General features: G+C 40.0%; 1 protein-coding gene across 1 annotated transcript; it reads right to left on the bottom strand.

Annotated features, from left to right (window-relative positions):
• Positions 1–1,280: 1,280 nt before the first annotated feature.
• anxa4 (annexin A4) lies at positions 1,281–22,786 on the bottom strand. Its single transcript, XM_088356243.1, has 13 exons — positions 22,639–22,786; positions 19,759–19,809; positions 15,604–15,691; positions 12,745–12,839; positions 9,486–9,599; positions 9,311–9,401; positions 8,332–8,411; positions 8,186–8,242; positions 6,466–6,559; positions 4,875–4,970; positions 4,750–4,808; positions 4,551–4,673; positions 1,281–1,467 (listed from the first exon to the last, which is right to left on the bottom strand). The coding sequence occupies exons 2-13, from the start codon at positions 19,765–19,767 to the stop codon at positions 1,414–1,416; spliced, it is 960 nt and encodes a 319-aa protein (XP_088212369.1). The 5' UTR covers positions 19,768–19,809; positions 22,639–22,786; the 3' UTR covers positions 1,281–1,413.
• Positions 22,787–27,255: the final 4,469 nt, after the last annotated feature.

Here is a 27,255-nt window from a genome sequence, read left to right as displayed (position 1 = left end):
CTTCTTTGAAAAATGCCATACAAAATAATACCAGTTGCCGTTAATCACGAGGGAAGAAGAAATGCAACGGTAAAAGTGAAGCCACCAGAGAGGAGTGTCAGCCTCATTTCTAATCTGACTTGTTGAGAAACATAGTAACAATTTCAAGCATTTTCTACCACTTGACCCAAATTCAAGTACTTTTTAACCTTTGAAAACAATTTTAAAATTCAAGGATTACAAGCACCTGTACAAACCCTGCCGTAATATTGTAACATTGAGACTATTTTTTGCAAAGAATTCTAGCAAATAATACCACTGTTAACATTAATTATCAATACAATTTTATATGAAAAACAATTAAATAAAAATCCTAATTTGTATTTGAAAGAAAATAGTGTGTTAGTATTAGTGTGTGGACAAAATTGTGGAAAATAAAGCATAAAAGGTTCATTGCATATTAATGTAGTGTTGTTTAATACCTGAAGGGAAAATTATTGTAAATATCTTTGGTAAATGAATAACGGGTTGGTATTCATGTTTTTAGTTTCTTAAAATTGAAACATGAAGTAGTCTTGATTTAAATTTGTACCTTCAGGCATTTAAGGAAAACAATTAAAACATATATATAAACAAGATTCCTAATGCAAATATATGCATAAAATAATGAGTGTCAATTGGTGGGCACTGAAGCAATGCACGCTCCATGTCAGATGACACCGCAGTGCACAACCGATAACAATATAATTATAAGATTTAAATTGGGGCGAATATAAGTCTTTGTTATCAGTTATTGAAAGTTAGATGAGTAGGCGAATTAAAACATTGAAAAATCCATGGTGATTTCACAGAAAGTAAAGAAATACGCATTATACTTACTGTATTGCAGGAGCTCAATACATATTCTGTTTGTCGATTGTTAAAGAAGGGATTTTTGTCTTGTTAGCATTTGCACAGATGTATCATGACCCACACTGCAAATTCGTTTTATTTTAAAAGCTATAAATGAGTCACTTATTAGTTGTACTGGTGCCCCACAGTGGCCGAAGCACTGGCGGCTACAGTTTCCCAAGCTGAGATGAGAGTTTGAGGATAGGAACCTCCTCCTTGTCTTAAATTTCAACTACGATCCTGCTAATGTAATGAGGGGCTGACTCAACACATGAAAAATGGCTCCCAATTAAACAAATGGACTTCCATGGGCGGTAACGACACAAGAGGCCCGCGACATTCATCTTTGGTGTCTGTAAAGACGCAAAGGTGCATATTACAAACTATTACCAGGCAGACACCGACATGCGTTAAAGGTCACCAGTCTTTGGTTTAATCGGTCATCGATACAGTAAAACGGGTAAAGTTGAGAAATGTAAAAGACCATATGAGATAAGGAAATGCCAGATTCATCCGAGGATCCTTGGGCGGATTTCTCTCTTTTTACTCTCCACACAGTTCCAACAGGATTTTGCGATAGTCACCAGATGTATCTCCCTAGGGAAAAAAATATATATATTCAAACAGGTAACATTATTTTTACAATATAGGAAGTTAAAAGGGACGTATCAGGATTCGTACACTTTTTTCAAGGCCTAATCCAAGCTTTTTTAAGGACTTACGAATCCAACTTTCCAATTTCTCCAGTGCCATCAAAAGAAGAAATTGAATCGGAATAAATATAAAGCTCTGTTGTTTGAAGTCACCGAGTGCTGCTTGTAGGAAAAAAAAACAAAATCTGTTTTAATACCACACTTTAACAGGGCAGCATGGCGGCGCAGTGGTTAGCGCGGCACAGTTCTAAGGTCTTGGGAACCTCCTGTGTGGGTTCAAATCCAGCTACCGGACTTCCTGTGCTGAGTTTGTATGTTCTCCCCGTGCTTGCGTGGGTTTCCTCCGGGCACTCCGGTTTCCTCCCACATTCCAAAGACATGCATTTCAGGTGGATTGGCCGGTCCAAATTGTCCCTAGGTGTGAAAGAGTGAGCAAGTTGTCTGTCCCCTGCGATTGACTGGCAACCAGTTCAGGGTGTCCCCTGCCCACTGCCCGATGATTGCTGGGATGGGCTCCTGCACCCCCGCGACCCTACTGAGGATAAGCGGTGCAGCTGATGAGATGAGACCACACTTTAACACCACACACTAGCATACAAAGTTACTTCAACATATTGAATAAATGCAGGTTAAAACAAATAAACTTGGTTCGATAATAATAAGATCAGGTTAGTAAATATTGGAATCATTTTATGATTCTTTTCACATTGGTAACTATCCATCCATCCATTATTTGCACGGCTCGGCCATCCCTCTCCAGGCCAAAAAAATAACTGATTTATTATACATTATTACATTACCTTATTATCCGCACAATAAGGTTCCCCCCAAAATATATTTTGTGATTTATTTTCATGAATTTAAAACTGTAAAGTCTAGGGTTTCACAAAAAATAAAAAAGAACCATATATGAGCATTGAGTGATCAATCCCAATATATCACTGATCACAATTGTTGCATCGAATGCAACAGGGATCAAACCCAGATCTCGACGGGGAACACACTAGATCGTATCTACTAGACCGCTAGGAATACAACTGACGAACGAAAAAGCATCAGGTCTCATCATCACACTATTCTTAGTCAGACATTAAGCCAGTCAGTGGTACAGAAAAGGTTGGGGACTACTGAAATACAGTATTGTATCGCTGACTCACAAAGTCCTTATGAAGCACGCGAAATTCATAACCGAATAAACGGACAGGGATTGTGGGGAGTAATTGGGTTTTCTTAGTGATGGTAAAATGAAGCCCCACCAAGCAGTGACGCCCTGGAGGGAAATACCTCACACAGACGTAGTGGCTTCAAGATGATTCATTTCCTCTACTACGCCATCATGTCGACCGAAAGAAATTCAAGATGCTTGCTGCAGGATTGAAATGGTACGGTGTAAATCATGCTCTGAATACTAACATATATACTGTATAATTCGGACTATAGAGCGCACCTGATTATAAGCCACATGTTCTCACATTGAAAACATGAGATATTAACGACGAAAGACAGGACACAGAAAGACTTTAAACAATAAACAGTACCTTAACCCGTTAACGTTATGACGGCTCGTCGGTGGGCCGATGGATTTTTGATAAACAAATAGGTGTCTGTATAATGTCAGTCACTGAAATATGTCATGCCACTTATCATTGGAAAGCTAAAACTCATGGGATTCAAGATATACTCATCAGATAAACACCAAAATCAGTCTGAAAACTATAAAGCCGGCAAAACTCAACAATTTGAAGAGTTATTAACATGAATTGCTCTGCATGACTTTGATTATGTGTGTACTTGTGCTATGTCCTATAAAAATTTAAAATAAGGAGGGAAAATAAAGTGCTTATTGATTTTTATTTAGTGGTCCGGTGGATAGGATCCGGCGCTCTCACCGCCGCAATCTGGGTTTGATTCCAGTTGCATCAAATGATATGCAATTGTGAACAAACAACAATGTCCCTAGCGGCAGTGCTGTTACCATTGCTATCCAGTTTGATCGCCGTTACCAATTGTGGTCAGCGATGACATTTATCGACAGGTCAATAGTTGCATAAATAATTTCCAAGTTTGTCCGCGCAAGGACTTATAAACCCAATATGGAGTAAGTATGGTATTTACAGACGCTGCCCTACTTACGAACAAGATCGTTCGTAAGTTGCTTCGGTGCTATATTTTGTATGTAAGGTTTATATAAGTATGTTTAAGGCTTGTATAAGTAACCTCTATTGTTTTGAAACTGAAAAATAAAGGTTTAATATAATAATATGTTCTATAACGTTACAAAGCAGCCTGAATGATAATGCATCGTACTAAAAAACAAAGATACACATTAGTCGTTGAAATTCTGTGGTCTGTGAAGCCCTTTGAGACTCCTTGTGATTAAGGGCTATGCAAATAAACATGACTTGACTATCAAGATAACTAAGTTAAACTTACTTTTGGAAGAGTTAGGCGATTTCCTCCTCCCTAATAAAAAGTGGATGAAAAAAAGCGGTCCAACCATTTTCTCAACCACATCAAGCTTTCTTATTCCACTTTAATTTCAAAAGAAACGGGTCTTCTTTACACTCTGCACCAACCATATTGAATGGACGCACGAGATATTAAACATTGAAAACATCAAAGTTCTTAGCGCGCTGGAGATAGTGTATAGAATGTTTACACATGAACTAGGAAGAGGAAACGGATTTCTTCTTCGGGGTGGATGCTGGGTGACCTCTCACAGTGCCACGCTGGGAAAGAAGCACTACAGTACTGTTTTATATTACGAAAAAGGTGCACACAATACAAAATCTAACTTAGAGCAATGTCCGGATATTTTTGGACATCCTGAAAAAAATGTTAGTATGAACCGTTTTGCGTAAGTCGATTTGTCGAAAGTAGGGGGGCGTCTGTACTTTGTAAAATTTGGTCAAAGTATATAACCATGTACATAAGCTTGTGAGGCATATAGATTGAACTCCAGCATGAACTTATTCCTGACAAAATGAGTCTTAGGTCCCATGATTGAGTGACGATCGATTATCTCACCTTAATAAAAGAGTGTAGAGACTTTCCGTACATCTTCTGGAACTCTGCCTTGATGTCCAACATGTCAATCTCAGCCCTCGACACCATGATCCTCACGAGCACGCTGTCGGTGGTGCCCAGACCCTGACCGCACACCCCAACAATGTCAGCAAACATAACATGAATTTTGACTGGTTTCATTTGCTCGTGAGCTATTCACCTTCATCGATTTGTACAGGCGTTCGGCGAAGAACGCATTCTTGTTCCTAATGCATTTGACTGGAAAAGAAGACTCAACATTTCTGTTTGTCCATGTCTAGCCTAGTTTTTGGTGTAAAAACTCACCTATGGCCAGGAAGGCATCCTCCAGACAACCTGACATCTCCCTCTTGATGCTTTCCTCGATGTCTCTCCCGGAGATTTTCTGGTACTGTTTAAACACTGAACAGAGAAAAAAGGTTTATGCCCTTCCATCTTTAGCTAGTTGTCATGGTTGCATAGCGAAGACGACCGAACAGCCTTTTACATGTTCATCGTAGAATTCGTATACCTTTTGAATGGCCAAATTCAACCATTTTTAAGGACTTTCAAGCCATTTTTTCAAATCCTCCAGTAAATTAAAAAAAAAAGAAATGTGAATTAGAGGTAAGATCTTGGGCCCAGAACCAAACCTGACCAGAGCCCAGCCCAAATTTCTGGCAGGGTTTGGGCTTAAAATGTCAATCATTAAGTCGGGCCGGTCGGGCTTCTCTCTCCTTCGTGGAGGATCTACACAGAATGCACTTACTTTTACTCACGTAATTATTTAGGTAAAGAAAAACCTTACCAAACTATCAGTGTAATTCCAAATCACTCAATCCAAAGAAATTTTCATCCTCTGTGTTAGGGTAAAAGATGCGCTGTTTCCTCCTTCCACCTCCCTCATGTCAGATGTAATTTTTGCTACTTGCCAATAGCCTACAAGCTTTTACAAGATTTCTTTCTGCTTTTTGGACAAATATTTTACTACTTGCAGCTTGTAATCTGCATAATTTGATTTATTTTTCAGTGCCATTTTGATTCAGTTTCACTTTTGTTTGCTACACGTCCCCGAGATGCGCAGTTCGGGGCCAAATCGTTCATTTTGGCCTTGTGCACGGTGCACATTTGATTTGAGGGGACTCGGCCCCAAGTAAACCCTGAAATGCGTAGTTAAGCTGAAACGCAGAGGACGTTGCTTTAGAACTCAAGCTCGTTTATCGAATTAATTTAATCCGTCGGGTTCGGGTTTATAGACCCAAGACTCGAGTCGGGTTGAATCTTTTAGGCCCGATCTTAACTGTAATGAGAATTAATTCATAGCTTTGTTGTCTGAGGTCTGAGGACACCGAGCGCTGCCGGTAGGAAAAATAACCCCAAAAAATGGACAAATCCTAAGCCAAATAATAAACCAGCAGCTATAATTTACTGAATGGGGCATAGAAAATGAAACTGAGTTTCTGTAACCTATTTCATAAGTGTTTGTCGCCGTCTCTCTTAGGTCCATGTATAAAAAAGTTTCTGTTCTTCCTCCCACTGACGGCACCCGACAACGTCAAACTGTAGAGTTGCGGATTGATTCATGTCAGGCTTCTTTAAATTGCAATGGCAAAGCGAAACCACAGTTTCGGTGTCATGTTTAGGCAGACTTCTATTTTTTTTGCATTTAATGTAGAGAAACATGGCAACAATTCCGAGCATTTACAAGCCCAAGATTCGAGAAATTTTCAAATCTTAAAAACATTAAAATTCAAAAATTTTTAAGGATTTCAAGCACCTGTACCAACCCTGTTACAGGTATTTTGGGAAAAGTGAAAAGTATGCAATCCAGATGTTCCGACATGTTTCATGATGAAAACAGACATTTAACATTCATAACGGGATGTCAAACAAATGTTGACATTTTTACATGAAATACCTTCCAACAGATGGTTCTTGTTCCTGACACAGAGCACAGTCAGGAATTTCACCTCGTCCGTACCCCATCGGGCCTCACCGGCTTCATAGATTTCCTGCAAGTGCAACATCGAAACTATTTGTCATTCATTTTTAAGTACAGTGAAGAAAATAAGTATTTGAACACCGTGCTATTTTGCTATTCCTCCCAATTAGAAATCATGGAGGGGTTTGAAATTTTCACTGTCGGTGCATGTCCACTGTGAGAGGGATAAACTAAAAAGAAAAATCCAGAAATCACAATGCATGATTTTTTAACAACTTAATTGTGTGATACAGCTGCAAATGAATATTTGAACACCTGAGAAAATGAATGTTAATATTTGGTAGCTTTTGTTTGCTATTAGAGAGGTAAAAAAATTCCTGTAGTTTTTCACCAGGTTTGCACACACTGCAGGAGGGATCTTGGCCGACTCCTCCACACAGATCTTCTCTAGATCAATCAGGTTTCTGGGCTGTCACTAAAAAACACGGAAATTGAGCTCCCTCCAAAGATTTGATTGGGTTCAGGTCTGGAGACTGGCTGGGCCATGCTAGAACTTTAACATGCTTCTTACGGAGCCACGCCTTGGTTTTCCTGGCTGTGTGCTTCGGGTCGTTGTCATGTTTGAAGACCCAGCCACGACCCATCTTCAATGCTCTGACTGAGTGAAAGAGGTTGTTCCCCAAAATCTCGCAATGCATGGCCCCAGTCATCCTCTCTTTAATGCAGTGACCTTGTCCTTTCCCATATGCAGAAAAACACCCCCAAAGCAGGATGCTACCACTACCATTCAGAGTACGATGGTGTTCTTCAGATTGTACTTTTCATTCTTCTTTTTCCAAACACGCTTAATGGAATTATGACCAAAAAGTTCTATTTTCGTCTCATCTGACCACAAAACTTTCTCGCATGACTCCTCTGTATCATCCAAATGGTCATATGCAAACTTAAGACAGGCCTTGACATGTGGTTCATGCATGATTTCAAATCATGACGTCTTAGTGTATTACCTAAAGTAACCTTGGAAAAGGTAGTCCCAGCTCTTTTCAGGTCATTGACCAACTGCTGTCGTATAGTTCCAGGCTGATTCATCACCTTTCTTAGAATTATTGAGACCCCACGAAGTGATATCTTGCATGGGGCTCCAATCCGATTGAGATTGACCATCATGTTTAGCTTCTTCCATTTTCTAATGATTGCTCCAACAGTGGACCTTTTTTCACCAAACTGCTTGGCAATTTCTCCATAGCCCTTTGCAGCCTTGTGGAGGTGTCTCTTGTGTCTTTGGACAGCTATTTTGTCTTCGCCATGTTACAAATTAAAGTCTTATTGATTGTATGGGGTGGACAGGTGTCTTTATGCAGCTAATAACCTCAAACAGGTGCATCTGATTCAGAATGATACATGGAGTGAAGCTGGACTTCTAATGGGCGGACCAACAGGTCTTTCAGGGTGAGAATTCTAGATGATACTAAGGTTTTCAAATACTTATTTGCAGCTGTATCACACAATAGTTAAAAAAAATCATGCATTTTGATTTCTGGATTTTTCTTTTTAGTTTATATCTCTCACAGTGGAAATGCATGTGCGATGGAAATTTCAGACCCCTCCATGATTTCTAAGTGGGAGAATAGCAAAATAGCAGGGTGTTTAAATACTTATTTTCTTCACTGTATGACACTTAAGAAAACCTGCTTACCTTGGCATCCTCTATTGCCTGAGCCTCGCTCACAGTTTCGCTTTCATCACGTCCCGCCTGCGTGAATGACAACAGGTTGTACTTTCAGTAAAAAGATGGATGAATGGATAAAAGGAAAGGGGTTTGGTGTGCTCGGTCAGTCTTACAGAGAGTAAAGAGACCAAAACTCTCTGGAACATTCCAGACGTGTCTCCAGTTATGTCAGCCTCCAGCTCCTTCCCATAGTCTGACAGGACATACATATTGATATAGATTTTTGAAAACAGAAAATGTTGCATCTATATTTAATTATTCAACTTATAGAAAGAGCAACACCATCATGCAGAAAACAGTAATACAGACTAAGATCCTGTAATGGAAAAAATATAAGGAGCATTTAATAACAAGAATATTTCATGAATTTAAAAAAAAAATGAAAATATTGAAAAATAGAAAACAGATATGAACATAAATTCCATATTAATAATTAAATTATTTTATATCATTTTATTCCAGCCTTTATAAATGTTTATGTATTTTTCCTTTTTCTAGTACCAGAAATTGTATCAAATTTTCCTCCAACAGTGTCAAATCTTCTTGGGACACAAATTAAGAAAATCCGATACATAAGAAAATTCTGTGACTTGATTTTTGACACCGATTCGTTAGTGGTTTAAGTTTGCGTTGGATTAGAAAAAATCATGATACGAGCTGCTATGAGCAATTTAAATTGACTTTGTGAAATAAAAGAACTACAGCAACGTTCACTTCAAGCTGCCATTTTACATTCATTTGAATTAAGATTCATATTGATTCTTGTTTTTCATTCGTTATTTGTGTTTCTTAGAATGAACATAAGAGTTGTCCTTGATGAAAATAAATAAATCGCAAAGCTCTGTTGAAGCCAAAGCAAGAATTTTAAATTCTAAATTCAACAGAGGTTTTTCATACTTGGACTCCTGACTTTAGCCTTGGTGACTGTACATTAATAAATAAAATTCATGCAGTCATTTCACATTTGACTATCATGTTGTAGTTATATTGCCAATCAAACATATTCATAATTTTGTTTCTGTGTGTCCATAACTGGAGGACTGGAGAAAAACAACAACTTTTTTAACGCTTGACAGGAAAGGTAGAACTCACGCTTCTTGTAAACTGCATTGATGGTTTCGATTTCTGCATTAGATCTGGAAGCCAGAATATCCACCAGGCACGCTTCGTCGGTCCCAGCGCCCTATAGTGATAAAATAAGCATCAGATATATCAAAATCTAATCTTAACTGTTCGTGATACCAAAAATTTCAAAAGGCATTCTGACCTTAATGGCGTTTCTCAGTTCATGGCAATCATACAAGGGTGCCAGCATAAGCAGACCGAGCACCACACTTCGGAAGTTCCCGCTCAGCTCGGAGGACAGCTCGTTGGCCAAATCCTGACAAACCAATTTATGTTCAGCTTTTGAAGGCTTCAAATGTTCTGCTTTGAGTTGCTGGTGCAAGCAATGTAACATCTGTAGCATTTATAGGATGGAAATAGCTGGGAGCAATGTTCCCTGTAATTTTCCACAGGTCTGAGCGTTCACACAAAGTCGGTGAGCACCGCTTGAAACAACAGTGAGCAACCATAATCCCAACTGTGGAAACTATGTCATTATCAAAAATGTCCAAAACTTGACATCAAGTTACATTTTGCTGAGTTTCCGTCAATGCAAAATTATTTTTCTCTTTTGAATGAATTGACTCATGTACTATTGCAAAGGTTGTGCGGCCTACAAACGTCGTTTGTTCTTACAATTCTTTCACAAGATATCCATTTCTTTTTATTTCCTGATATATTTTGTCGCATAATATTAACATTTTTGGGGGCTTATTTAGTCGGTTTTAAGATACAGAACTGTACTTCATCACATTGGAAGTACAATGTTGGCAACACGATTCACTTGATATAATTGGAAATTATTTGAATGCAACACAAACGTTTTCTCTGCGATTGGCTGGCAACCAGTTCAGGGTGTCCCCCGCCCACTGCCCGATGATTGCTGGGATGGGCTCCAGCACCCCCGCGACCCTACTGAGGATAAGCGGTGCAGCTAATGAGATGAGATGAGACAAACGTTTTCTTCTTTTTTCCATGTTTTCTTCTACTTTTTTGTTACTTTTTTTTGTTCTCTATTTACTTTTTTCATACATTTCTTTCTTTTCTTTTTTTCTGGCTTTTTTTCTAAATTTTTCCTTCGTTTTTTCTAAATGTTTCCCTCTTTTTTCCCTTCCTTTTGTTTCTTTCTTTCTCAGCTTTTCACTACTTTTTCTTTTTGGTATTTTTTTTCTTTTTTGTTCTATTCCCCCCTTCCTTTAAGTCATGTTGTGCGTAATTTTACATAATATTTGGTCATGTTGGGATTAAAGAAGCAAAAACAACCTGAAAAGCCGTTTAGGACCCGAAAGAGCCGATTCCCTTTAGTGAGCCGAGCCGAAGAAGCCGGTTCTCTACTAACTTTATTCAACTTTGTTCCATTTGGACTCAACTTCAAAATACCGCATTTAGGACACAACGTCAGCGGAACCCGTGTATTTTTACCTTCATGCACTATAACTTTGACTTAAGTCGCTACTTAATTAGTAATTTTGAGCCCTCATTTTTGTGCGCTGGCTAGATTTTCTTGTGCGCAGAGAATGTGCGAGCAGTGCGCAATTGCGAGCAGTGCGCAATTGCGAGCAGTGCGCAATTGCGAGCAGTGCGCAATTGCGAGCAGTGCGCAATTGCGAGCAGTGCGCAATTGCGCGCGCGCGCAGCTTAGGAGGAACACTGCCTGGGAGTGGCTCCAAGCACGTGGCTAAGCTACACCCTGGCCACCACCTATTTGACCTGCAAACTATTTGGCAGAAGGGTGGTTGGTTGGTTGCTTGGTTGGATCCCCTAACCATTAGGCTTGTAAGGGCACCATTCTCTGTGGTGCGTCTTGGGAATGTACAGCCCTGTGGCACCCATCCAAAAAACAAGGACTAACAGCCTCAGAGACACCATCACCACCCTAAACAAGTACACAGGACTAAAGAAATATACTGAGTATTTATAGTTTATTTCTCAACTCTATTTTCTGGAATTATTTTGCTGCTAATGTCATTGCACTGTTTTTTTATTTGCACTATTGTTCTGATGTACTTATAACGTAGGCCAGTCTCCAAGCACTACCTTGCAAATAGTTTTTGTATATTCATCAAAAAATTCTTCTTATCTTATTTTTCTTTTTTTAAAGGGAAGACATTTTAAGAAATAAGTCTTTTTAGCAATAAATTTAAGTGAAATAACAATATGTAGGCCTGACTATTTGTATACAATTTCCAGGCTATAAGGCTTACCCGATAATAAGCAAAACCTTAAAATATTTGTTTGTTTCATATGTAAGATGCATGAACTACAGTAAGCGAAGGTTGCATTAAAAAAGATAAACAGCAAACCATAAAATAATATTACATCTGGTTTCACTACAAAATTACCTTTATTTAGCTATAAAAGGTTATTGTATTTTGGGTAAGATCTTAGGGCCGAGTCCGGCCCGAAATTCGGCTTGGGCCTAAAATGTCAATCATTACTTTCAGGCCGGGCTTCTCTCTTGTTGATTTTTTAAAATTTCAATTATCCACCCGTCATGGTTCATTATCTCTTTTACTTTGTGCAGGATCTACGCAATTGATTCTGTCCCCGTGACCCGGGCCAAAATCCGGATGGAAATACAGTCTTGTTTACATTTTTGTAACAACAGACAGGCTTTAATTTGTTATCATAAATCATCTCTCCTCTTCCAAGGTCCTCACAAATAAAATATGAATTTTCGGGTTTGCTTCGGACTGAGTCCCTCAAAATTCGGTCTGAAATTCCCACGGGCCCCGTTCAGGCGGGGCTTGGTTTTTGTAGGCAGGACCGCACCTCTACGGTACGTGGAAGCATTTCACTGTAATCATGCCTTTCCAATTTGATTTACTGCATTTCCAGTCGATTAGGCACACTTTCAAATTTCTGGCATTTTGTTTGTTTTTTAAGTGCGCCTTGTAATCCAGAAAATACTGTAACTAAAAAGTTACATTTTCTTTAATGTGCGCCTTTAATTATGAAATTGATTTGAAAATATTTGTGGTTTGGTTTTCAATAAGTACAACATTGAAAACATATAACATCATTATACAATCACTCGTTTTCAAAAACTTCCACTATCTTTTCACAAAGCTACACTTTCATCCTCTTATCACTGTGGAATTCAACTCTAATCTACTTATTTAGTCAATCTATTATTTCTGCCCTTGAAACACAGTTGGCGGCTGCATTTTTCTTTTATCGATTGTACTGAAACATGCGATGCTCTTTCAGGCATATTTCAAAGCTCTCATTGTTCCTGTTCTTGTAGCCGTTTCTGCTTTTTGCGCTAATGATTAACAGTCACGTTATCAGTGCCATGGCAACAAGGCCCAAGTCTGCTTTGAACATAGAAGACCAAAATAAAATACAAGGAATTAAGATGAGGAAATATCTCTTGAGAAACTCTATATGTTGGTATATAGTTAACATGTGTAAACTCCTACCTTCCCGACCGTCTGTTTGTAGGCCTCCTTAATGCGCTGCCTTTGAGCAATGGTTCGGTGCGCTAATATCTCGGTGATGACATCCTCGTTGGTGCCTATACAGAGATGAAAATGGGTCTGGTGTTAAAAACGTGAGAAATTTGTGGAGGAGATGGGTTGTACAATGTACCAGAACATCTAGCCTGAGTTTAGCCTCAAGTTGATTGCATGAAAAGGTTGAGCTTAGCTCGACTCAGTTACTGTGGCGATTTATTCTCTATAGCTAGCCGGTGTTATGCCGAAAATTTTCCCCCGCTCTAGGCAAGAACTGTCCTCCCTAGTGCAAACATCACTAAAACGAGTAAGCCTCTTACCAATTGATAAACATGAAAACAAGCCGATTTTGTTGCAATTCCCCAGCGATTCCAAAGAGTAATCTTCTGAATATGACATGTATTGAAAACTTATGTCCTGTACCATAAAGCGTATTATTGGTAAATAAATTATATATATAATAAAACGGGAGAGAAACATTTACAATATAAGGTTATTTCTCCCAAGTCAATGTTTTCAACTCGCTCCTAAGTGATTTAAATACAAGGTGCAATATCTCCGTGCTTTACTGTTCTATTACATTCCATAAAATATGAGATACGAAGTTGTTTTAGTAACTTTTGCGCAAGAGGGGACATTTAATGCTGGGGGGACAATTTTCCGCACAACACCGGCTCCTGACCAGGCTAATAACTAGGCTAAGATTATTCCAGTGATAGAGTTTCTGTGGACAAAAACAGACTTACCAAATAAATCAATCAAGTGTTTCTGCATTGTTGTCGTCAATGTAGGAATTCTATGAACTACAATAATCGATCTTAGCAATTTTTTTATAATATGATCTATGTATTATGAGGTATGGGCTGCAGTTGAATGAATGTATGTGAATTTCCCTGCGGGGATGAATAAAGTATCTATCTATCTATCTATCAGTTTACCATCCTCCACCCTGGCTGGCTAGAAATGCAGACATTTGGTTTGATTCAGCCATTTATGTATTAATCATGGGATATATTACCGTAACAGTTGCTTTTAATCTCGATCTATCTATCCATCTATCTACCCTGGTCATATCCCTCAAGAGGGGTGAATGACAGCAAGACAAACACATACAAAAACAAAGACAATAAAAAAGGGAAAAAGTAGCAAAAAACCCATACAAGAATTTTTGGACCATGGCCAACCCAAATGCCCAAACACCAAAACAAGTTAGGCACCTCAGCACCCAAGTTGGTCATGCTTTCGTCCCTCCAGATGAAACGGAAACGGAAAAGAAAGCGGCCATGTCACTCAGGTCAGGGTGACACGACACACTCTTCTGTTCAACAGCAGGGCTCGACAGCTTTCACTGGTTTACCCCTGCCGCATCATACAGGTGCCCTGCCAATCCCTTAGAACGCGCCCAAACATGCCACTATCCTTTCACAACACCTCTCCATTCATTCCTATCACCGACAAGAGCTTTAGCTTCCACTATATTTAGACCTCTTTCTTGCAGCGCACTCATAACACCAGGTTCGCGCCCCGGCCGAGTCATTCCTAAGACTTAAAAAGTGGTCGGCGGCGCCCTCTCTTGGCTGCGGCTGCATCGGGTCAGGTGCAATCGACATTTCGTTCTGTGTACATTGTTACACAGAATGACAATACAAGGAAATTATTATTATTATTATCCATCCACGTCAATAGTGGCCTTCATCTTGTTCTCCTTCCATTTACTTCTGCTCTGTAGATCCTCTTCAACATTCACTCCTCATCCATTCTCTCCATGAGTCCAAACCAACCGAGTACTCTCTTATCCACATGCTTACTCAGTTCCACTACTACTGCAGTACTTTCCCTCACAATTTAATTTCTCAATCTATCCAATCTTGACACTCCTAACATACTCCTCAAACACTTCACCTGAAAAACATAGAATTTCCTTCTCAAATCTGCGGTCAGGCTCCAAGTCTCTGCACCATACAACACAGTCGGCACAATCACCAACTGAAGCCACATCACAACCCAAGTACCTAAAGCTTTCAACTTCTTCCAGCACCTGTCCATGCATGTTAATTGTCCTGTGGTGAGGGGCCCTCTCCCCCTGAGAGGTGTGAGAATTCTCCCACCATTTTCCGCTGCGTGTCGTAAGAGGCGACTAAAGTGGAGGGAGCGAGGGGAATGGGGATCATCTCCTCTCTATCTCTACTCCCTAAGGGACAGCAAGGCAAAGAAAGGGGGGCGGGAGACCAAAAGGGGGGCGGGAGACCGAAAGGTCCCGCAAACCCTAGTTATAGGGCTTTTAATGTAACAGGCTACTAATCCCACCTGCGCGAATGCAGTGCCTCAAAAGCCCGGTTTTATTCTCTGAGAAATCTCACAAACCCCTCTTACTCCCCTCAGAACATTTTCTCCTTAGATCTACACAATTCACTTAGGTCACCCTTTTGGACAACAAAAATATGACACATTCCGGATGGTGAAATATTTTCATGCCTGCTATATGACAGTTTATTTTTTTTGTTGGAATGATCATTTCGAGTGCTGCTATGTTAGGCATCAGTGTTGTGATTTTGGGCACAAGCAAGTTAGCCTCAACACAAAAAAACATGTTTTGGCAGAATCAGGAGGGGATGATTAAACCTGCTAACGAAATCAACATTCCTGTTGATACAATTGCTGATAGGGCAAAAGCGAGGACTAACAGCTTGCTTCAATGCATTGCTTTCACTAAAAACACAAAAACGAGGCAGGGAAAGAACCCGAGCAAGATGGAATTTTTGACTATCCGAAAGACTAGGAGGAGGTGTTTGTTTTTCCATGGAGACGCTATTTTGTAAGACTCACCAGCTCCTTTCATGGCCTCGCGAAGTCTCTTGGCGTCGGCCTCCGGGTCGAACCCAGGTGCCTCGGTCACTGTTCCACGTTTTCCTAACTGGTGGAAAGAGTAAAAAAAAGAAGTAAAGATAAATCAATAAGGAAAGATTTATTCAATGCCGTTTTAAAGTGCATGAGTTCCACTTTTGTAGATAGATTAAACATCCAAGTGACTTCATTGGCTGAGACTAAGATCTCCTGTGTTAATTAGCATCAACATTTTTAGTTGTTGAATTTTTTCTTGATTCTTAGTCATTAGGTGACCAAGCCCCCCAATTCCAACCCCTGATGCCAAACAACAAATAGGGAGGCAACAGGTACCAATGCTGTAAGTCTTAGGTACGACTCACCCGAGGCTTGAACCTGTGACCTCCCAGTCCCGAGGCAGGCGCCCAACCCTGAGGCCACCGAGCAGGTTGCACTAGCATCAACAATATATCGTTGACCAGCTAGTCTTAACAATCATTCTATTTTCAAATGCGATTACTATTTTCTGGGTTGTGAACTTAGATTTCAAAGTTGAAGACAAACTTGGGCTCCTTGCTATGTTAACTGTGTGACCTTGTTAAACACTTATGTCAAAGTAAAGACCTGCGGGCCATTTATGTCTACTGAGAAGGTTTTCTTCTGCCCCTGAGATTATCTTAATTCATTATTGTATAATACACCTAGAATCGTTGTGTATTTTTTTTCACTGTTCATTACTTATCCTTGCACTTTATTTGATAGTTGCTTAGTGAATGTATATTCTTTTAACAGTGATTTTAGCACACTTTTGCAAAAATATATAATACAGGCTACTGATGTTGCTTGAATAATAGCGGCTTATTTCATTTCAAGGTGGGGTGCTTCATTTGAGGTGTCCTTAAAAAGATAAAAGTAGAATATTTTCTCTATTAAGTATGGGTTAACGCCTGAGTTCAAAGAGCCTTTATATTTGTTCCCTAGTTGTTTGGGACTCGCGACACATTAGGAAGCAGGAAAGGGAGGAGGGAGAGGGGTTGGAGAGTGATTTCATGCTTGTGCTTGCAGTTTTCTTTTAGTGTCGCATTATTATGGTGAAAGCAAGAAAAAGACTGTTTTATAGCAAGGAAATGTGTCTTTTGAGCCTGTTGAAAACTAAAGATTACTAACAAAGTCATAAAAATATTGCTTCATTTATTAGATCATGGAGCAAGCGTGTGGATAAGAGAGTACTCGGTTGGTTTAGACACATGGAAAGGATGGATAAAGAGCGAATGATGAAGAGGATCTACAGAGCAGAGGTAAATGGAAGGAGACCAAGAGGAAGGCTGCGATTGACGTGGATGGATAGTGTTATGAGTGCACTGCAGGAAAGAGGTCTAAATATAATGGAAGCTCGAGCTCTTGTTTTTGATAGGAATGAGTGGAGAGGTGTTGTGAAAGGATAGTAGGATGTTTGGGATGGGCAGGGCACCGTATGATGCGGCAGGGGTAAACCAGTGAAAGCTGTCGGGCCCTGCTGTTGAACAAAAGAGTGTGTTTTGTCACCCTGACCCGAGTGACATGGCCGCTTTCTTGTGTCCCGTTTCATCTGGAGAGACGGAAGCATGACCAACTTGGGAGCCAAGGTACTTAACTTGTGGGTGTTTAGGCATTTGGGTTGGCCATGGTCCAAAAGATTTTTGAGTGTAATTTTTTTGCTACTTTTTCCCCTATTTATTTTTATTTTCTTTGTTTTTCTTTGTTTTTTGTATGCGTTTGTCTAGATGTCGGTCACCCCTCTCGAGGGATATGACCAGAGTAGATAGTTAGATAGATAGAATATCTTAGGTTTTTAGTAGTGTTTACTATACTTTATGAGTCATATTAAAATGTTTCAGCATCAGTCCGGCCTTCGGCATGCAGCTTAATTTTTTTATTTGGCCCATACATCAAATTGATTTTGATGCCGCTGTTGTAAAACATCCTGAGGCTCCAAATCCAAGTTGTTTTTGTTTTTAATTTTCAGGGTTAGGGTTAGCGCAGACAGAACAAGGGTGGAGGCAAAATTCCATCCATCATTTCCGATTATCTGGGGTCAGGTTACGGGGCAGAAGCCACAGCAGGGAAGCTCAGACGTTCCTATCCCCAGCCACTTCATTAAACTCATCCGACAGGATCCCGAGGCATTCCCAGGCCAGCCTAGAGATGTAGTCTCTCCAGCGTGTTCCAGGTCATCCCCTAGGCCTCCTGCAGGTGGGACATACCAAGAAAACCTCCCCTTCCGAGAGAGGCGTCCAGGAGGAATCCTTATCAGATGCCCAAGCCACTTCATCTGGCTCATTTCAACGCAAAGGAGCAGCAGGCCCTCCTGGATGACAGAGCTTCTCACCCTATCTCTAAGGGAGAGCCCAGCCACTCTGCAGAGGAAACTGATTTATTTTGCTTGTATCCGGGATCTTTCGGTCATGACCCACAGTTCATGGCGATAGGTGAGGGTAGGAACGTAGATCAACCGGTATATCAAGACCTTTGCCTTTCGGCTCAGTCCCTTCATCACCACGACAGACCAGTACAGGGTCTGCATGATGGTAGACCCTGAACCAATAACTCTGTCTATCCCCCATTCTAACCTCCCCTTGCTTGTGAACAAGAGCCCAAGACGCTTGAAATCCACCATATGGGCAGGATCTCATCCCCAACCTGGAAAGAGCATGCCAGCCTTTAACAGGCAAGAATGAGAGCTGACGATCACGACTTAAGGAAGTCTTCAGCTCCACATCATCTGCAAAAAGCAGAGATGGAATCCTGAGGCTCCCAAAGCCGGAAACCCGTCAACACCTCGGCTGCGCCTAAAGATTGTATCCATAAAAACTTTAAAGACAAAGTGGAGATGTATTAAATGAAGGCACTCGCTTTCATTTTCCTAAAAATAGTATATTGTATGAGTTCAGAAACAATATCCACCCAATTTAAATCCAGCCAATGCGGCGGCAATTTGTAATGACAAATGGGCAACTTGTAATTTCCTTGTGCATTTGAAACAGTAAATGTTGAATAGTAAAACATAAAACATGTGTATGGTGGATACTGGTATTCCTTTTAGGCAATTGGTGGCGACCTATAGCACTTTATCTGACTGAATCGAGTGTTAAACACTACATTGGCCCCTTTACATACGGGCTACTTTAGTTAGGATAAATTCCAAGTACCAGATGCCTTTTGAGCAAAAATATTGCCCAGCAAAGGATAGACATTGGATTGAGCAATTAGGGAAAAAACACTGGACCGTGTGTACAGAAAGATCAAACATCTAGTTGGATCCGCCCATCTGTCTGTCCCTCACCCCCTCATACACCCCCCCTCCGGAGGAAAACAAAGCCTATACAACAGGGACAGTACAAACATCTTCTTTGTTCCTTTATCTCTTTGTTTTCCTTATCCTCACTGTAAAATGTGGAACTGAAGTGCCACGTCCAATTTCGTTGTCACAATATATCCCATGCTGTAATAATGACAATAAAGGTATATTCTATTCTATTCTAAAAACATTGAACACAATGAGATTAGACATGTCCAGTGTAGTATATTTTCTCTTCGCTATTTTGTTTGCAAACGCTGTATCGGTGTGTGAAGCACATTGTAAAGCACTTTGGGAGGTCTTCAGTGACTTGTAAAGTGCTAACTAAATGCAGACCATTTAAACTATTTAATACACAAGTACTGTATTTGCTTTCCCCCCCTTATATAATCATGAAAGTCCATCCTGAATATCTCCCCCAAATAATATGTGGTAGATTAAAATGGCATTTTATTTCACGAGTTTTTTGAATGAGTAAAAAAGCAAAATCCACACTTGTTATCCTTTCCTGGGGAGTTTGTTTCGAGAGTGCCGTAATTACCTGAAACCAACACTCAAAGCATGTTCAAGTGTCCATGGGCAAAACACTGTACGCGTACAGTATTTGGTCACAGTGGTACCTGATAGCTTTTGACATGGCAATTGAGCACCAGTATATAAATGTCTGTGTTTGAATGAATTAATGTGATACTTTATATGAAGTGCTTTGGGCATCAGCGGGTTGTGTAACAAGCCCTACGTAAAGTACTGTAGATCTAATATTTATAACTCATTAAGGTACATTATAAGTCAATTTTTCTCATTGTTCGCACAAGACTTACCGCTGCCATAGTGAGATGAGTAGTGATGTCTTAAGCGGAGTTCAGGGGAGGCTGCAAAATAATGTGGCTCCGTTAGAAAGGAATGAATGAAACTTTATCTCGAACATGAATAAAACAAAGACAAAAAAACAAGTTAAAAAAAGAAAACAATGTTAATGTAACATGTCTGAAAATGAATGGGATGAAGCATATGCTTAGTCAATCCTATCCCTTTGACTTCTTTAAAAATTGTGTCTCAAAGCTAAATATGCTGTGTATTTACCTCACAGCTATACATATTTACATAGGTTTATTTTTACAAGACGATATAGAACTAACATCTAATCTCATCTCATCAGCTGCACTGCTTATCCTCAGTTGGGTCGCGGGGGTGCTGGAGCCCATCCCAGCAATCATCGGGCAGTGGGCAGGGGACACCCTGAACTGGTTGCCAGCCAATCGCAGGGCACACAGGGACAGACAACTCGCTCGCTCATTCACACCTAGGGACAATTTTTTGGACCGGCCAATCCACCTGAAATGCATGTCTTTGGAATGTGGGAGGAAACCGGAGTGCCCGGAGGAAACCCACGCAAGCACGGGGAGAACATACAAACTCCGCACAGTAAGTCCGGTAGCTGGATTTAAACCCACACAGGAGGTTCGCGAGACCTTAGACCTGCGCCACACACGCGCTAACCACTGGGCTGCCGTGCTGCCCATAGAAATAATACGAATAATAATAATAAAGAATGAAAATAATAAACCATATTTTTTCTTTTAAAGTTCGAACTATACCAAAAGTAGAACAAAAAAAATCACATAAAACCAGATAAAAGATAGCACGAAAGGGGAATGGGTGGAAGACATGCTTATTTGGTCCCACCCCCTATTCAGTTATTAACATGGAAGCTGTAGCATCAAGTTGCATTGTTCATCACGACCCAAATTAGGCCCCAGCTCAATAATGCATGCACTTTGGCATCCCATGGAGGCTCTCCCCAACATACATTTGTCTTTTGTGTTCAAGCTAGTTCCATGAAGTTGTTTTGAACCCACCTGTAATTAAATCAACCGCACGGTACAGCTCACCATTTCCTGCCTACGTGGATCATCTTACAGGCTGAAATGGGGAAATTATAACCACCCTCTGGTTGTCGAGTTTATGGATTGAATGGTATTGAATATATCTTTACATCCATTTTGTATTACAGGCATGTCCAGACTACTTTATTTAGGCGATCAAAGGGGGCTACATGAGTGAGGCGCAGCCTTCGAAGGTAACCAGCCCAATAATTTGGATACAGCTTTAGCTTGTTAAAGAGGTCTTGCATTACAGTCAATTATGAGTACTCCGTGTGCCCTCTAAAGCAGGGGTCTCCAAGCTAAGAGCTACTTTTTGATACCAATTAGCACAAAGGGGCACCCGGTTTGAGAAGCATTTCTAAAATAACTTATGTTATTACTATGTTGTTACAAATGTATTACCAGGAGAATTGTTGTTAAAAAGACTCAATCAACCACTAGAAACATCATTTTACCAAAAAAACGACCCAGCTCTGGCGGGCACCTCAGCTGTCTTTAGCGGGCACCCTGCTCCAAAGCTATTTGATACAACTGTATTTGTTGTGAAACGCTACAGACGACAAATTACATTTATTTATATTTGCATTTGAATTATTACACTCATTTTAGTCCCTCTATCCATTGACATGGCATAATTACATAACTTTTGGAAGATTTTGAGTCTCCCTGAACAGCCCAATTGCCATATGGTGTTCCACAGGGTTTGATATTAGGGACCTAGCTAACTTCATTGTGCTGGTATTTGCGGTCATTTCATTCTATCTTATCAAACAAATTGATTTTCTATTTACTTTCATGCCAATGACAGTTCTATGCCCTGCTGAGAAAAACAGATGAGATCACTTATGTCTTAGCTCGGGGAAATCAACCACAAAATTGAATTGAACTTATATTTATTCATTTATCAAGACTGGCGATAATTGATTCATTTTTTTCAATGATGTTCAATGCCACTTACCATGGTTTCATAAAGGTGAAATTCAAAATGTAAACATTTGGCTTTTAATCGTGCAAATACTCTTTGCATACACTCCTACTGTACACAAAACAGTTGAAACCGGAGACTGCCTCAGGATATACTTGCAAAAGTTTGTATCGTCATTAAGCATTTAACTTGTTTGAGTGTGTAAATACACATTAGGTATTGCTATTACACTATTGCTCCTATGATGCTTTCACCCCAGTTTATTTCGATGCATTTTAAAAGCACTTGTCCTCAAAAGGGTCCCGGCTGACTTTGGGGTTAAAGTGTTATACACCCTTGAACTTTCACACTGTCTGTTTTTGTGTCACTTATCCATTCATTGACATTTTTGTATGAGCCAGTCTATTAATGGAGTAGAATAGTGGGTGTAGATTGAGATTTTGGAGCAAATGTGTAATGATTTAGTATTTTTCTGCAAATATAACGGGACAAAGCAAATTTAAGTGAATGTTGCAGGTGAATAAGGTCATAAAAAGCATAAGGTGGTGAATAAGGTCATAAAAAGTATAAAATTTAACATGTGGCACTGATCATAAAACAATACTGTACTATTGAAAACCTGATAGGAAAAATTGAGTCACGCACTAAACAAATTTAAGATTAACTTCTCAGCTCCAAAAGTCATTGCTGTCATGAAATAGTTGTGAGAGATCAGTGGAGATTTTAAAAAGCAACCGTTAACTTTCTGTAAAAGTGGACACACCCAAAAGAGACTTGGTGTTCCGATCCTACCACGCAATCTAAACTACATTGGGTCAAATTTGCGCAGGCAAACGTTTTATTTTCTGCACGATACACTTTTTTCGTCGCAAAAGCAATAGAGTCCCTACCTGGGCCAGCGACCGTGGAGTCTGTAGGTAGGCCAAAACAGTGGAAACCAGGAAACTAAAGGTTTTTATCCCTCAGCTGGCCTCAAGTCCCACCTACTGTCATGTTGCGATTCTATTTCATTCAGGGGCATTCACTTCGTGCCGCTGCATTCACGTACCCTAGTATAACAGAGTGTTCCGATCCACTTTCGTTATTTTACAGATGTTTCACTTGGGCATCGTAATTTTTGTAATCAAATTCAAACTCGTTGTAACAATGTTTCAGAAAACACTAAAATAGCATTTTGGCAATTTATTAATTTGAAGCTGGTAAGTAGCAGGTCCGTTTTACATTTGTACTTGAACTAGTCATACTGAAGTGTAAGTCGTTTGAATGCGCAAGTAATTTAAAGGGACACTGTGTATGTCTCGGACTGGTGTGGTGCAGGGGTCTCCAACCTTTTCCAAGCATCGAGCTACTTTTGCTATTTATTAGCGCAAAAGGCACCTTGTTTGATTTGCATTTCTAAAATAACCAATTGTCTTGTACAACTTACTATGTTGTGACTATGTCCTCACCAGGTCATTATTGGAAGTAGAAAGAAAGAAAGAAAGAAAGAAAGAAAGAAAGAAAGAAAGAAAGAAAGAAAGAAAGAAAGAAAGAAAGAAAGAAAGAAAGAAAGAAAGAAAGAAAGAAAGAAAGAAAGAAAGAAAGAAAGAAAGAAAGAAAGAAAGAAAGAAAGAAAGAAAGAAACACATCAATCCAAGTATTGATAGACTATTATCAATACTGAGCGTACTTGGATCAGATCAATACTATTGTCTTGGAATTAATACTGTGACAATATTGTTTGTGGGATGTAATATTATACGTACATTATAACTTTCAAAGTAGATCCAATTTCTTTACACTTTATTTGCACCACTGACTTGGTTTTCAAAATATTGTGAAATTGCAGGTTTTTTTGTTCTCTTGTTTACATTTTTATACTTTATTTGTATTTCTTGTTACTTTGTGGCTTTTTTGGGTTTGATTCTCTTGACTTTTCTTCTGAATTAGTTGTTTAGTACAAGTATTTTATTTATTATAGTTTTATATTCAAAACTAAGTGCTGTAAAGAGAATTGCTTTTATTATATGTATTTGGTTCCGGAAATAATTCGGTTGTTACCGATATGGCCAGCAGGTGGTGCTCATTTTTTCCCATCAGAATTTGTTTCCCCCAAAAAACCTTTTTTGTCTCAACCATAATGCAGGAAGTAATCTTTACAACATATTGTAATTGTAGCTTTAAAATATCAATTTTGCAGTCCACTGATATGGATGATGATTAATCAGTCCAAAAGGAAAGTAATATAGACACACAAATAAATAATGCAGGCATAGTTTGATTCTAACAAACTATGTTTTATTTACGTAGCAAGAAAAATGAAATCAAATGAAAAAAACACATTGTTGACACAAGCACTTGAGGTGTTATTGAGGGGGAAGGGTTGGATACATTGTGTAGCAGGAATGAAAGTACTGATCAATAAGCTTGGTTTCAAGGGAATCAACTCATTTAAATTATCAGGAATTATTTAATAGCGCGTCAGAGTGATATTTGTACCAAGCACCAAAAACTGCTTGCAGTTTGTTGCATTATCTTTTCTTGCGTAATAAAGACAGTGGGACACAGGGGGGGGGGAGTTTTTGACTCAAACGTGCCTTTTTTTGAGCTGAAGGAAAGGGAACAAGAGGTACATGGTCAAACCCGGCCCCTCGGTTGGGTTTCGCCAGACCTCCTTGCCAAGGAAACAAGACCGTAGATACCGGCCTCCAATTTACCAGGGAGCAAAGGTCAGCACACCCACCCCCTTCAAGCCACTATCCAGGGAGAGCAGGCGTGAACAGGAGGAGAGGCGTTCGCGCCCCTCTTTTAAAAGCTGCTGATGTCAGTCACCCGAGGCCTGTCCTGTGACCGGTTGGAGTTCCTGTTGATGATTTTCAAAATAAAGTCCTCTAATTGGTGGATAATAGGCGAAATTGGATTCCAACACGCAATGAAATAAATCCTCTGGCATGAAACATGACACAAATGTGCAAATCAATAATCTTTTGTTTACAAATGACCACTTTGGGGGTTCAACTTTTTATCATACACCTGGAGAGTCTGGTCACTTCATGTGCAATGTCTGTCAGTGGGCCCTACTGTATACTTTCGGAAAAAGGAAAGGTCTTGAGACGAATGGTGGGTCTTTTGTTGTTTTGGCAGTTTCAGTGGTTGGAAAAGGTTAGGGGAAATTGATTTTTGGCAGTCCAGTCCTCCACAATGCAATGGAAGGTATTACTGTTGTCATGCTAACATTGTTATATTTGTATTGTATGTACATTACTGCTTATTCTAGTTTGACTTTTGTTCTGAAATGGTTGTTGTAGTAGAAGCGTTTTACTTTTTTCATACTGGAGAGTGACGTCATCCTTGTCTTTTTGGTTTATTATTTTTAGTGTAGCATGAAATTGGTGAAAGTAAGAAAAGGCACAACCCCAAACAGATGACAAAACCACAAGAGTATATTCGAGTGCATCTAAGAAAAGCACTTACTTGCACGCACAATCTCACTGAGGCTGTGGTCATGACTTTTAGCAAGGAGGGGAACAACGCTCTCCCCTGGGTTTTTTTTTTTTTCCGCACAAAATCTTACTTTCGCTTCTAGATGAAGCAGCCATTGACTAAAAAACTACATTCGAGTCAAAATTCATAGTATGTTTTAGTTTTTTTTAAATCGGGAGGCGTTTAAAGATTTCCACTCAGGGCTAACACATCAACTTTCCTTTTAGTCATCATGCTTCCAATCCCCTCATTCTTCCACTCAGTCGCTTTACTTCCACATCCTCTCATATTTAGTGACCCTATAACTAGGGTTTGCGAGACCTTTTGGGCACCCGCCCCCCTTTCTTTGCCTTGCTGTCTCTCAGGGAGTAGAGATAGAGAGGATCCCCAGTCCCCTCGCTTCCTCCACTTTAGTCGCCTCTTGCGACACGCAGCAGACCACGGTGGAAGAATTTGCGTTTTAAGAGTAAAAATGCAGTAGTATAACGCATAAAACTGTCGTGGTGTTGAGTATGCCAGTCTCAGAGACCCGTAACTTAACACCAAAGGAAACCTTTATTGTCAACATACCTGGGTGCACATTACAAACAAACTCACCTGGTCCGTAAACACTGCATCACTGGTTAAGAGGGCACAGCAGCGCCTGTACTTCCTGCGGAGGATGAGGAGAGCCCACCTGCCCCCACCCTCCCTCATTACATTCTACAGGGGCACCATAGAGAGTATCCTGACCAGCTGTATCTCTGTGTGGTGTGGAGGCTGCAGCGCTACCGACTGGGGTAGTGTGAGGAGGGTAACGAGGACAGCAGAGAAAATAATCGGGACTACACTTCCCTCCATTCAGGACATTGGCCAGAAGCACTGCCTATCCCATGCTAAAAACATTACCGGGGACCCCTCTCACCCCCATCATGGACTGTTCACTCTGCTAGCCTCTGGGAAGAGGTACTGCAGTGTGTGGTGCAGGACCACCAGGCTCCGCAATAGTCTAGTCCCCCTGGCCATTAGACTGTTAAATGGTCAATCTAACATATAGTTAACTTAAATCTAAACGGCTGCTAATCTGACTTTTTGCACTACTGGCAGTTTTTTTGCCACTCCTTGCACATTGCTCTCTGCACTATTGTAATTACAGCGTTATGTTACAGTGTTAATGTTACTGTGTACCTGACTTGTTAACCTGACTGCCCATTTTGCACATCTGGTTAGCTACTCTTCTTGCACTATCGGCACTATGGTAAAATACTATACGTAGCCAAAATACAATACAACATTATTTATATCTGTACATTCAAGGAAACTGTGGGGGTCAGATGCATCGACATTTCGTTCTGTATACACGTGTACTAGAATGACAATAAAGTAGATCTGAATCTGAATCTGTCAACCTGTACGTTTTTGCCGTACAAAGTACGTTTCTTATGCATTTTAAGACATGTACGACGTACAAGGAAATCTGTATGGAAAAGGCAACTTTGTCAATTATGGGTACCATCCGGTAAACACCGACTACCACAAAACGGCAAATCAATCAAGTCAATTGAGTTCGCCGCGGAAGCCTCTACTTCGGTATCGTTTTTTTTCGTTGCAAACGAAGCGAGCGGTTTGATGCTACTGTGCGCATGCGTCTGCTGCCTGGGGATTTCCCATCATGCATCATTCCGAGAAAAAAAAATATGGTGTAAGATTATTTTGTACGGGAAAATACGACCGTTAGTACGGGCATGGAGCCGTGGAGGTTGATAGGTATGTGTCAATCTTATCATCGACATAGCGAAATTCTACATTCGCAAATGCAGATTCACAAGTAGAAAAATGTCTTTCATTGCCTACGCATGTTGAGTGAAATATTACATGAAATCCATAAACTTTCCCGGAACCAGAAGGTCATTAAAACAAATATTATTTGCAAACATTCGACATTATTACGAAATGTATGTTTGAATATTCAAAAAAAAACTAAACAAAAAAATAAATAAATAAATAAGTTTGCGTATGCGTTTGCTGAACTACATCACCCACAACCCCTTGAGCGCCGATCGACA

Source organism: Urocampus carinirostris, chromosome 16 (genome assembly GCF_059441175.1).
Source record: "Urocampus carinirostris isolate Australia breed hairy pipefish chromosome 16, RoL_Ucar_1.0, whole genome shotgun sequence".
Taxonomy (NCBI): Eukaryota; Metazoa; Chordata; class Actinopteri; order Syngnathiformes; family Syngnathidae; genus Urocampus; species Urocampus carinirostris.
The sequence above is the reverse complement of the archived record's forward strand: the minus strand, read 5'-3'. Positions and strand labels throughout refer to the sequence as shown.